The sequence below is a fragment of the Trachinotus anak genome, unplaced genomic scaffold, assembly GCF_046630095.1.
Source record: "Trachinotus anak isolate AG129_WGS33_773 ecotype Australia unplaced genomic scaffold, CSIRO_AGI_Tana_v1 ptg000025l, whole genome shotgun sequence".
NCBI classification, from domain to species: Eukaryota; Metazoa; Chordata; class Actinopteri; order Carangiformes; family Carangidae; genus Trachinotus; species Trachinotus anak.
The window spans coordinates 12,160,996-12,173,159 of NW_027273876.1; the positions used below are offsets into that span (position 1 = coordinate 12,160,996).

Below are 12,164 nucleotides of genomic sequence, written 5' to 3' on the forward strand. Positions count from 1 at the left end.
TAATGTTTGTACTGTAATGAAAACACTAAATCAGAATTAGGAGAGCAGCCGCACAGTCATTAACTAGAATATCAATGAACCATTTATGTATAACAAAATATTGGAAAAGTGAACAAATGCAGAACATTATTAAGTAATCTTGACACTGTTTTTTGAAAAATGCTTATGTCACGATGAAGACATTGAACCATAAGCTAGTGTGAGGACCACATGGCAAGAAGTAGTAATGTGGTCTGATGAGTCACCTATTTTCTCCTGATGGATATCCACTGCCTGTTTCAAACATTTCTTCTTTGGTGCTGCATCTGTGGTGGTGTCCGCAGTCACAAACTCTCACAAACTGATTGATTGACTGATAGCTGCATGAAAACTAAAGGCGTTTAAGCCATTTTACAACCAGAAGCTCTGTCACAGTCCTCTCTTATCCAGATGTATGTTCCACAATGCTGAGAATATAACTAAATATCACAAAATTATCAATTTGTATTTGGTTTTCACATCCTTTAAATACAAAAAACCCTAGAGGAGTTTCTTATTGCATTCAATTAATGCTTAATAATCATACAGTTTTGTTTGTAGCAGCAAGGTGAGCAATGAGGAAATGTCGGCACAGGCCTCCGTTTTTTCTCTTTTATACCAAAACATCACCTCCCTCTGGTGGTAATACACAGTAGTGTGTCTGCTTTAGTAGGTTCATATGGATGAAGACCTAAGACTAATATTTATTAATTATTATTATTATTATGATGATGATGATGATGATGATTATTATTATTAGTCAGTGTTATGCAATGTGTCACAACTTGTCACATATTGTGTTGTCACATCTTGTGTCACACATTTTACATTTTTTATATTTTAGTTCACTTCTTCAAGAGTAAATTTTGGCCTTTTAGTACATGGTGATTATTTAGCTCTTCATTACTTTTACCGGCATACTTTCAAATATACACAAACTCATTGCTAACAGGTTAAATTGCAGACAGTTGTATCATTCACACATTGAATCATTTTACTTCTACAGTCGCAGCAGAAAAACATTTCTCTTTGCCAACAGATTATCTCTTTGGGCTACTGACAAATGTGTTTGCCAGAAATTACACCCACAAAATAAAGGATATCTGTGCTATTTTGTATATTTGCTGTAAGTATTTTACTTTGTCCCTTCGTATGATAGGATACATCATGATTGTACATCTATCGACATCATGTACAGACCTATTATTCAGTCTTCTAAGGGTCAGGTGGTGGCTGTTTTTCCTGCTGACGCATGTTGTGTGTCACACAGCAATCCTGTGGGGATGGGCAACAGATTGAGAGACTGGCAGGGGCTGATCATGATTTGGAAGCGATTGTAAAGAGAAAGCAGACAAAAGGTCCAATTATCTTTAAATCCAACGCCTCATCATTCTTGAAAGCTAAATAAAACTTGCATTTGCTAAATAAGCAAGGAAAGGAAAAGCACAGATGCATTTAATAATTAATAATGGCTGCATTCCACCTACTGCATGTTTTGACTGAATGAATGGCTTACTGGGACACTGAACGGAACTCAGCCATTTTTAATGTTATTAATCACATATATTAAAGCAAGTCAGAGTGTTGGCCCTGAAAAAGATCAAAGATAAGCAAAAATAAATCTAATTTTATATGACTCTAGCCTGTAGTATGCTACATGTACTCCTGTTTGACCATATTTCAATTTCCTATTGCATCTCTAAGCCTACTCTGGATTACAATTTGTTTCACAGCAGGCAAAACAGCTGGGCCAATGCTAATATAACAGGTAGGCCATAAGATACAACTGCAAAATGCTAATTGGTCTTAGTAGCTCTCTCTCCCTTGAAGTCACACCAACAATTTGAACTATACTTGACAAGGACAAGCTGTTGGTTTTTAATGAACGTGCTATCTCTGCACGCAAACTCTGTTTCTGGTAGCTAGCTTGCAATACAAGGCCTATCTAGTAAAAAAAACAAGTAAACAAGGCAAGGTTCGCTTCATAACTGCACACAGAGTGTCAGAGGTGCAGACTTACTTTTAAATTTCCTTGCTATTTCATAAACAAGTTGTGCTGATGCTCTCAAAAAACGATTGACAATTCGTGTCCATGTACATAGAATCAACAGATCACATTTCATGTACCTGGACATGAAGCAACGTGAGATTGGGCTGATAAAATTAGCAATGAAACATAGTTATTTAACATGAAATATTTGCTGCTTATCTTGGAAAACACTAGGCTCATTGTTATGTATGTTTTTTTTTCTACAACTGTTGCTAGAGCAAAAGATCCATTGATTTAAAAAAAAAAAAAAATACACCTTCAAATCAAGTACAGTGAGAGACTTCGGTCCGTCAGAGTACCATACTTGTTAGAGTGGGTCAGACCACGCAGTGCCAGGCAAACGTGACATTTGATAGGGAGGTTGAAGGTTGTCTTGCCCCACAGCTAAAATGGAGGGAAAGGACAGGGAGGGGTTGGAGGGGTCTAGAGAGATTGAATTTCAACAGGACAGCATTCTGAAAAAATTTCAAGACAGACAACGTGAGGCAGCAAGGGACAGGACAGGATCGTGGATGTTCCCTGAGCAAACAACTGGAAGCACAGGTTGAGTGCAACCTAGCCAGAGAGTTTAGCTGGACTGGCAGTAGACCTTTGTGTGAGAGTCGCTTGAAGGTAGACAACCAAACAAGGACTCTGTTGATGACAGACGGACAGGGCGACAGAGAGAAAGATGGACAACCTGATGAGCCACGGAAGGCGAACAATGTAATTTGTCATCCTGCCGTTAACGTCTGTCAGCAGCTGTTTAACATTTAGTGAGTAAACACTTTCATCTCATTTACTGGGAACTAACATGGCTTGTTGTTTGTATTTTTTATCCACAGTAATCCACAGTAATCCACAGTTCGCAAGATAAAAATTGTTAGGTAACATTTTAAAGAGTCTTTAGCAAATTTTGAGGTGTAAGAGTGTGTGTAAACTGTGATGAAATCTGTCATGGAAATTGTAAAGACGCAGACACTGCTGCAATATCTTCCCTTCAGCCATTTGCGTTTTAGTTCCAGCTGTAATGCTGTAATGCTTATCAACTGAAAACCAAAGTCCAGTTGTTCTCCAAATTCTCAGGAGAGTGGTTTGGCTCGTTCCTTGGTCTGGGATACTTAAAGGGATGGACAGCAGTGACCCGCAGGATGATGAAAGTGGAGGCAGACGGAAAGAGAACGATAAAGAAAAAGATAAACAACTGAAGAACCAACTCAACAGTGAGGAAAAGGGAGAGAAGGAGCTCAAAGGAAATGAGAAGGAGAAGAAGAAAGAGAGCCGACGTTCTGGGTCTCTATGGAGGAGCGGATGGGCGTTGAGTGAAAGACTCGCCATCAACGTCTCAGGGATGCGTTATGAAACTCAGCTCCGCACCTTAGCCCAATTTCCTGACTCCATGCTTGGTGACCCCAGGCGGAGGTCAAGGTACTTTGACCCGCTTCGAAACGAGCTCTTCCTGGACCGCAATCGAGCCTGCTTTGATGCCATTCTGTACTTTTACCAGTCAGGCGGGAGGCTTCGCAGGCCAGCAAACATACCCCTGGACATCTTCATGGATGAGCTCATGTTCTATGAGCTAGGAGAGGACATCATGAACCGCTTCAAGGAGGATGAAGGTTTTCCAAAAGAGGAGGAGAGGCTGCTGCCGTCCAACGAAATCCAGAAAAGACTGTGGATGCTGTTTGAGCACCCTGAGTCCTCATCGGGGGCACGTATCATAGCCATCATCAGTGTTATGGTCATTGTGGTGTCCATCCTCATCTTCTGCCTGGAGACACTGCCAGACTTCAGGAATGAGAAAGAGTCACGAGAGGTAGGAAATGTAACTGAAGTGTAGCTGTAAGTTTGGGAGGATGAACTGTGTAAATACTTTTTTGGGGTTTTTAAGGGTTTCCAAATTTCAGCAAAGTCAGGTGAATGGCATAATACAGAGAGATGATGGTAAGTATTCTCCATTAAAACAAATTATTTACTCACCTTTAGGGCATTTATGTGAGTAACAGAATGTGTGGCGGTATAAAAAGAACTAGGAATGCAATCAAGAGAGGAAACTGTGGATTAAATTAAATCAAATTTAGAATGTGGGAAGGGTTGGTTTAACATCAAGAATTGGACATGAAAGAAGATTTGTTGCTACTGTAGGTCTCTCTCTTGAAAAATCAACCCTACTACTCAATCTTTATGTCAAGACTTTATGTTCAGTATCACACCAATTATATATTATATAATTTAATATTATATTATTCAGTGCTAAAAGTTCTGAATAAACACTGAATCAAACCACAAGGTTATAAAGTCTTGAATGGGATGTTTGTGACTGCTTGGGTCAGAAAGAAATGTGATATCATTGTAAGCAGGTGTTTGGGTAAACACACACTCAGTGAGTACTACAGTGTGTTAAGTGGAAAAATACTGACATGAGGAAAACTATTGGCCAATATGTCTGGCAGCAAACCAGAGAGAGAGAGCAAGAGAAAGAGGGAGAGAGACTGAGGGAAGCTTATCGTGTGATTATTTTAGTCGGCTGTTAAATTTGATACACTCGGATTCAGGAAGTGCTGAAGGGTACAGGGAGTAACGGGTGGGGCCTGGAGTACAAATAAAGAGAAAGAAAAGAAAGACATGGTGAAGAGACAGTTAGGTGTGTTAATAAAAGGTCACACAAGTGACCAAACACATAGACAAAGGTGAGCCAAAGCTTTCCGGTGGCTTAGAACCGGAGACTAAAAGGTCTCACAGGATGAGTAGCATACACTGGGTCATGTTAACACATTCCTCCAGGACTGCTGTGCTAGGCCAGGCTGCCTTTGCACAAGTGAGCTGCCAGGAAACTACTGTAACTTACTCCTTGTCCAAGTCAGCGGCAGACCCACTGAACTGCAATGGCAATGTTACCCAGCTGTAGTGGCCAGAGAGATAGGATAGCGATGAAGGTGGAGATGGATGAGGAGAGGTGCAGTGAGACGCTCATGTTTCTCTTCGAAGATCTCACAGGGTTATATTTAGTCTTAGGAGAGCCCTTGGAACTGATCAACACATGGATATTCACCTTTAGCAATAAACACTGTCACTGACCTGCTACTGAAAGCCATAAGTAATACTCTAGGTTCATTTAAACTGCCCTGAAACTTTATATATTACACGCAGCCCATTACAGCATGCTGAAGGGATCCTTTTATATATCCATACGATCCGTTTCCATGCTTCTAACTTGATGTTGCGTGCAAGATGTTTTTAACAGCCGCCACCTAATGCTTGAATGTAATGCTAACTGATACGAAAGATGGAATGACCGGTGGACTGAAAAAGAGATTGCTACAGCTATGATTGAAATGTAAAGCCACAGATGTCAAGCACTTTTATGATGCTGCCAAAAGTGTGAACCAATGAGATGGTGGACAACATACTGAAATTCAGTGTAGTTTAATAGTACACCACAAAACAGTATCTCAGCATTACTATGGGAACAACTTTTTATTCACTTTCTTGCCAAGGCAGATGAGATGATAGATACTGCTCATGGCTATTTAGTAAATATGAAGCTGGAGCCATAAGCAGACTGGTAAGAGGGGGAAACAGCAAGCGCGGGTCTGTCGAAACTTAAAACTCAGTAGTTTACACGTTATATCTTGTTTGCCAATTTGCCATTTTATGAAGGCTTATGTGCCAAACTATTTCTTGGCAATACATTTTTACACATTTGACTTTTGTACAAATGAAACATACAAGATATAATATATTAATTAGTGAGAGGTGCTTGTAGGTGCATTTTGTTACTCTATGAAAGAGCCAGGCTTCCATTCCTTGCGCTAAGCTAAGCTAACTGGATGCTGCTTTTAGCTTCATAATTACCAACCTATACAAACTTGAAAGTGGTGCAGTATACATTTTTGAATAAGTGACTAGGAATATTTCCCCAAATGTCAAACTTGTCCTTTGCGAGGGATTTTGTAATTTATTGATGAACAGTTTGAATGATTGCAGTTTTTTGTTGTGTTGTTTATTCATGTTATGGTGATATTGTTATATTAAATACATTTATATTTTTCCTGTCTTCTCCACTTCAGGAATATTTTTACAGGTACCATTCACAGGCAAAGAATGTATCAGAGAACATGCCCCCTCCACAAAGTGTTTTCCATGACCCCTTCTTCCTGGTGGAGACCATTTGTATATGCTGGTTCTCCTTCGAGCTCATCATGCGCTTCACTTGCTCTCCCAGCAAAACACACTTCTTCAAGGATATTATGAACATCATTGATTTCAGTGCCATCCTTCCCTATTTTGTTACTCTGGGAACAGAGCTGGCCAAGGACAATGACGCCAGTCCAGCAACCTCCTTGGCCATCATCAGAGTCATCAGGTTAGTGAGGGTGTTCAGGATCTTCAAGTTGTCTCGACACTCAAAGGGTCTACAGATCCTTGGTCAGACATTGAGGGCCAGTATGCGTGAGCTGGGCCTGCTTATCTTCTTCCTCTTTATTGGTGTCATCCTCTTCTCCAGCGCCATCTACTTTGCTGAGGCTGACCACACCAACACGGCCTTTATCAGTATACCACATGCCTTCTGGTGGGCAGTTGTCACCATGACCACTGTGGGCTATGGCGACATGTACCCAGAAACAGTGTGGGGTAAGCTGGTGGGATCAATGTGCGCCATTGCTGGCGTGCTTACCATCTCACTGCCAGTGCCTGTCATAGTATCCAATTTTAGCTACTTCTACCACCGGGAGACTGAATGTGAGGATCAAACTGAGTACACCCATGTCCAGACAACACTGTGGGACGATGAGGAGCCAGAAGGGGAGGAAATAGATGAAGGGGATAGGGATCTAGAGGGGGATTATTATGCCATTGAAGGCATCTGCAACCCTCTGAATGGGACTCTGTTGGGTGGACTGTGTGCAGGGCAGAGCACAGAGTTCAGAAGCGGAAACATGTATCTGAGGGAGCCACTGGTCACTCAGGTTTAGGGAGCGTGAGTGTGTTTGTACAATTGTCAAAACATTAGTGGGAAAAGACTGAAAAACTGAATAAAAAAGCAAAATTCAGCACATGAATTAAGATGAGTTCCTAGATCAGTGGTACAGTTCCTGAAGAGAGAGGCTAGCAAAAAAAAGTCAAACAGAAACTGGCGAACTGTGTAAAGCCACAATTTTAACACTTATATACCTACTAGTAACCTTTTATTGCCTTTTCTTGTTCATTTGTAGTTATTTATTGCAGCACCAGCCCGCTAAATGTCGATGAAAAGCAACTTTTGTATAATATAGCTTCAAAAAAGCAAGAAAAAGACTCAAAGTGAGTACGTTTTACATTCTCAGGGTCATGATATAAATATAATATGAGCTGTTTTATTTATTTATGCTATCAGCTTGTGTTTGACATGTAAATGACTTTCTGAATGTCTGTGCCTTGAAACTATGATGTCTTAGTACTGTCACTTTGTGCCTTAATGTTTGTCATGGAAGCAGATAGATTATTGGAAGTATACATGTCATGTCTCATCAAAACTCAACACCAGCAGAGCTGTCAATGCAGACAGACTGAGATCTCTTGTAAACCAATCCCACATTCTCAACATTCTTCTGTACGTTATGTACAAAGTTCACACTTGTGTAGTTTTGGCTTATGTGACCTGAAGCGACTGACATGACCTTTATCATGCTGTAATACAACACTATAGCATTACTTGATGGCACAGTGTTACCTACTGTACTCATGTTGAAGAGGAAAGTTTTGATTGCTATGGCAGAAGTTCTCTATTTATCTGCTTTATTATGCAGTTTTTAATAAAGATTATATTTTATTAATTTTCTTAAAAGAAGCAGTATTATTTATGGTTGCCTGTGGTATTGAGTAGTTATTTAGAGAAAAGATTCAAACCTTCACTGGTGCCACTGAAAAAATAATCCTATTACCTATAAGATATACTGTAGCTGTGTTGTTGTAGGAGATGAAATATAACAAACTAGAGAAACACAATTGAACCTAATGCTTCAGTGCTTGGGCTACTGCATCTCCAAACTCATTCAGTCAGTGAGGTCTGCCAGACTGAATCTGTTTCACCTTTTCCACAGCGACTAAGCTGCTATTAGCAGTAGCTTCTAGGAAAGTTGCTCTCGATTTCACTGGAACACTTTCCACAACATCAGAGTGATGACCCATGGAAGGTATGTGTACTAATGTAACATCACCAGTGTAAACAGCTTAAATAATGTGTTTTAGTTTGTGTTACTGATGTTAGTTTAACAGTCGGTAAAGAGAAGGTACACCAGAATAAACTTTGTGCAGGATAAAAATGTGATCAACCTGTTAACATTGAGAGAAAAAAACAAACAAAAAAAAATCCAAATGATATTTTCAACACTGTTACAAGCAAACTTCCTGTTTTGTCTGTGAAGTGGTCTAAAATGATGCAGTTGTTTGAATTGAATTGAAACCTGGTCCTGCTTAACCATTTGGTAAATGCAGTTTTGGGCCCAAGTCAACCCTAGTTCAAAGTTCAAGGTGTCAATTTTGATTATTTACCACAAAATTATAGGTCATAAATATATAAAATATCATAAAATCTTAAATTTGCCTTAAGGGGCTTTGCATCCTGTTCATTATATATAGACAATTTATGGAAGCTGTCCAGAACAGTAGAGTTTGCAGGATGCATTGTGGTCAAATACATACACACTAAACTGTACAATAACAGAGACATTTTATCATAGGTTTGGCCAACCTAAACACACAAGACTCAGATGCTGACCAGAGCTCATAAGAAAAGTGGGTTAGGGAGGCTGGCCTGCTTTTGATCATTACTTATTTGTCCACTAGAGAGCGCTCATGCCCCCACAATAATCAACCCATTTCCTCACTCCTCCCCTGTGAAAGCTGTGATCACTGGAACTGGAATGAGTTCCTCTCATACTTCCTGGTTTGTTCAATTGTTTTATTGACCTGCTGTGTCATTGCGTGGCAAAAAAAACAAAAAAAACAAAACGAAGGTAAAATTTATATCATGTTTATTTTCCTTCCAAAGTTCTCTCCAGTCTAATAAACACACTTGAGTAGTACAAACATGAGCTTACTGGACTTTCCAGATTTCCGATTTGGAGGAACGCCTCTCTTACCAAAACATATTAACATGCTGTTGCAACATGGAACATTTCTTCCTCAGGCACAAACATGCTCTCACACTACTAACCATAAAATATAAAAATCTGTAGTCACATGTCTTTAAATAACTACTAGACATCCACCACATACAATAAATACACAATAAATAAATAAGTTACAATAATATTTGAATAATAATAGACACATGCTGAGAACCATAAAGACCAAGCTGCTCATCTCATAACAAAATTCTGCAGGTACTACCTTGTGAATGAAAAATACTTTTTTAGAAGGTGCATATACAGTTAAAGATCTGTGCAGTTCATTTTCTTTACTTTTCCATTGAGAACTGAGGACTGACCATTGAATTTATGCCCATTCCAAGAGGGTCATCAGAGTCCACGTTGAAATATCTCTGACTGTTTGGTGGTTCTTCTGACACGCTCTCCCTGCTCAGCGTATTCCTAAGTGGCAGGAATCGAGTGAAGGGGACTGCGTGTCGATCTAGGGAATGTTTTGATGCCAGAGACACAGGAAATCCATGGTGCGAGGAAAGGAAACGGGTGTATCCATCAGCGAGCAGCAGCTCTCGGAAGGTGCAGTCAGCCTCTGTGTAGAGGCTCTGAAAGAGGCAACAGATGTGAACTGCCAGTGAGTGACTAGAAGGACAAAGATGTTAAAGGATTTTAGGATGTTGAAGTTTTCTCAGCTTACTGTACCTGCCCCCTCAAATGGCCTCCACTGTCCACGCAGAGAAACAGGGATGATGACTGTCCCTTGATGACTATATGGCCTGGTTTAACTGATTTCAGCTGCAGCACACCTGGAAACACAGACACATAAATAGATGAGTCCTCTTCATAAATCTCTTGCTAGTTTTCTGGGTCTCAAATTATCCAGTGTATTGTGTGGATGTATTCCAAAGGAAAATATGCTAAATTGGTTGCACATATGCGGTCTGTTATTAATAATACTAACTGTAAGGAGTCTGAACATCACTTCCTGACACTCTGCCATCCAAGGTCATCTGCAGATACATGCCTCTTCTGTGGTTTTCTGCAACAAGAACAACAAAATCAGCATCATGAAGAATTTAGCCAAAATCAATATTCTCATCAATATTTACATATTTCCACTGAATCCATTACTAAATTACTAAAATGAAAAATATTATAATTACCTGTGTAGAGATGCCCTTCTCTGACTTGATTATTAAAGGACAAAAGTGGGTTGGAGTCAGTGAGATAAAATGACAGAGAGACGGGAAGTGAAACGAGTAGGAGAAAAGAAGACAGGTAAGAGAAAGATGTGTGCGTAAATGAAAGCATTTGGAAAAAAAAGATTAAGGAACCCTTGAAAAAAGATAAATAAGGAATAAATACAAATAAATAGCTTGATGAGGATGAAAATTAAATAATAAATAGTAATAGCAAGTTCTTTTCAGTCAAATTCTGAACAGGAGCAAGTTTTGTGCCCTTATAAAGCAGTTAGGGGAAGGAGGTCCTACTTCATGACAATAACGAATGAGTCAGACATTTCTACATAATTAAACTGTGATTTAATGCTTAGAAGAAGACCTGGTTCTCACACTATGTATGGGCTTCTTCCATCCTACTTACAGTAAGAGTTGCTCGTAAAGTCTGGTTTTCAGCAGGGTTTGAATTCTTCTATGCCAAGTGCATAATAAACGTGTACTTACTGATTTTGTGTTTTCCAAGCAATTTCCTAGCGATTCTATTATTTCATTGTTCATGGATCTTTGAATAATATATTGTATGTGCAATTTATGAAAATTGATTCTCTTGCTTAACTATACACAAGCACCAGGGTCAGGATATTTGCCAGAAAAATGTCAATATTCCCGTATTACTGAATTTTAGATAAGTTTAAGCTTTTAGTTTTTAGTTTAAGCTGAAATATTTAAGTCCAATAACAAAACCTCATTTTGATTTGTGATTTGTTCACACTGACAAATACCAGCAAATATGCTTTGTGTCAGGACAAAGCGGCTTACAGTAACCCAGGCTTCTTCTCCCGCCAGGCTTCCACTTATAAAATATACACATTTCTCAGCAGCAAGAAGATGTAAGACAAACTTAACTCTCTGCGTCATCAGCTGAATAAATTAGAGCAACAATTATGAGCGGAAGTGAAAAGCTGTGTTTGGGGTTTTATGGTGTTTATCTTATTTTGATGTGTGTGTGTGTGTGTTTGAGAGAGAGAATGAAGGAAACAGTGGGTGAAACTGATTTATGAGCAGAAGACAAATGTTTACAGGACTGCAGCTGTGCAGTCACCAGAGAGGCGGCACGTCAGCTTGTGGACTGTCTGGTAAAGAAACATGGTGCATTACCAAGTGCTGGGTTGTTTCTGGAAAGACATTGTTGGGATGATTACGCTGTTTCACAATTCTGGGATGTTTCAGGTACCACGTGCTGGGTCAAACGAGTTTTTTAGTAGCAAGGTGAAAAGAAAAAAACCAAACAAACCACAATGTAATGATTCTAAAATTTAGTGTAATGTGATGAAATGTCAGTAACCTTAGATGATAAATCGGCCATTCAATATGATATTTATGTTAAAAATAAATTTTAAAATTACGTTACCTGCTAATGGCACCACAAATCTAATGTTTTGATAAAATTTAAAAAAATATCATTAATACTGGGTGTTATGTGATTAACAATCTAATATTAACATGAAATTGAAAAAAAAAACTAACTTTAGCTTCTAAGTTTGTCAATTAAACATGAAATTTCCTGTTGAAATTAAAACTTTCAGTTACTTTAGCTGCTACATTTGGCCTACACAAATCCAGTGTAAATATTAGCTGCTATTTCTGCCCATCTCAAATTCAATATAGATATGAAATTAAACAGTGGAAGTTAGTTTACCTGCAAAAAGCCCAAACCAAGAAAACCATCCTGAGTGAAACCCGCCCAAACAAACAAACAAAAAAACCCCTGTATTTTGTATTTCCATCTGTTGATGCTCTGTTATTTTGTCT

The 12,164-nt window shown here is 39.0% G+C and overlaps 2 protein-coding genes across 2 annotated transcripts; one reads left to right on the plus strand and one right to left on the minus strand.

The window, feature by feature from the left end:
• Positions 1 to 1,763: 1,763 nt before the first annotated feature.
• On the plus strand, positions 1,764 to 7,863 carry LOC139609320 (potassium voltage-gated channel subfamily A member 7-like). The gene is made up of 3 exons (XM_071463712.1): positions 1,764 to 2,823; positions 3,134 to 3,863; positions 6,118 to 7,863. The coding sequence occupies exons 2-3, from the start codon at positions 3,177 to 3,179 to the stop codon at positions 7,021 to 7,023; spliced, it is 1,593 nt and encodes a 530-aa protein (XP_071319813.1). The 5' UTR covers positions 1,764 to 2,823; positions 3,134 to 3,176; the 3' UTR covers positions 7,024 to 7,863.
• Positions 7,864 to 8,892: 1,029 nt separating this feature from the next.
• fgf21 (fibroblast growth factor 21) lies at positions 8,893 to 10,485 on the minus strand. Its single transcript, XM_071463713.1, has 4 exons — positions 10,338 to 10,485; positions 10,136 to 10,213; positions 9,877 to 9,980; positions 8,893 to 9,779 (listed from the first exon to the last, which is right to left on the minus strand). The coding sequence occupies exons 1-4, from the start codon at positions 10,483 to 10,485 to the stop codon at positions 9,489 to 9,491; spliced, it is 621 nt and encodes a 206-aa protein (XP_071319814.1). The 3' UTR covers positions 8,893 to 9,488.
• Positions 10,486 to 12,164: the final 1,679 nt, after the last annotated feature.

Coding starts and splice junctions, on each gene's coding strand:
- fgf21 (XM_071463713.1), bottom strand. CDS start 10,485: ATGCTTTCATTTACGCACACATCTTTCTCTTACCTGTCTTCTTTTCTC. Junction 9,981..10,135: donor TGATGTTCAGACTCCTTACA/GTTAGTATTATT, acceptor CTGTGTTTCCAG/GTGTGCTGCAGCTGAAATCA. Junction 9,780..9,876: donor GAGGCCATTTGAGGGGGCAG/GTACAGTAAGCT, acceptor TGCCTCTTTCAG/AGCCTCTACACAGAGGCTGA.
- LOC139609320 (XM_071463712.1), top strand. CDS start 3,177: ATGGACAGCAGTGACCCGCAGGATGATGAAAGTGGAGGCAGACGGAAA. Junction 3,864..6,117: donor ATGAGAAAGAGTCACGAGAG/GTAGGAAATGTA, acceptor TCTCCACTTCAG/GAATATTTTTACAGGTACCA.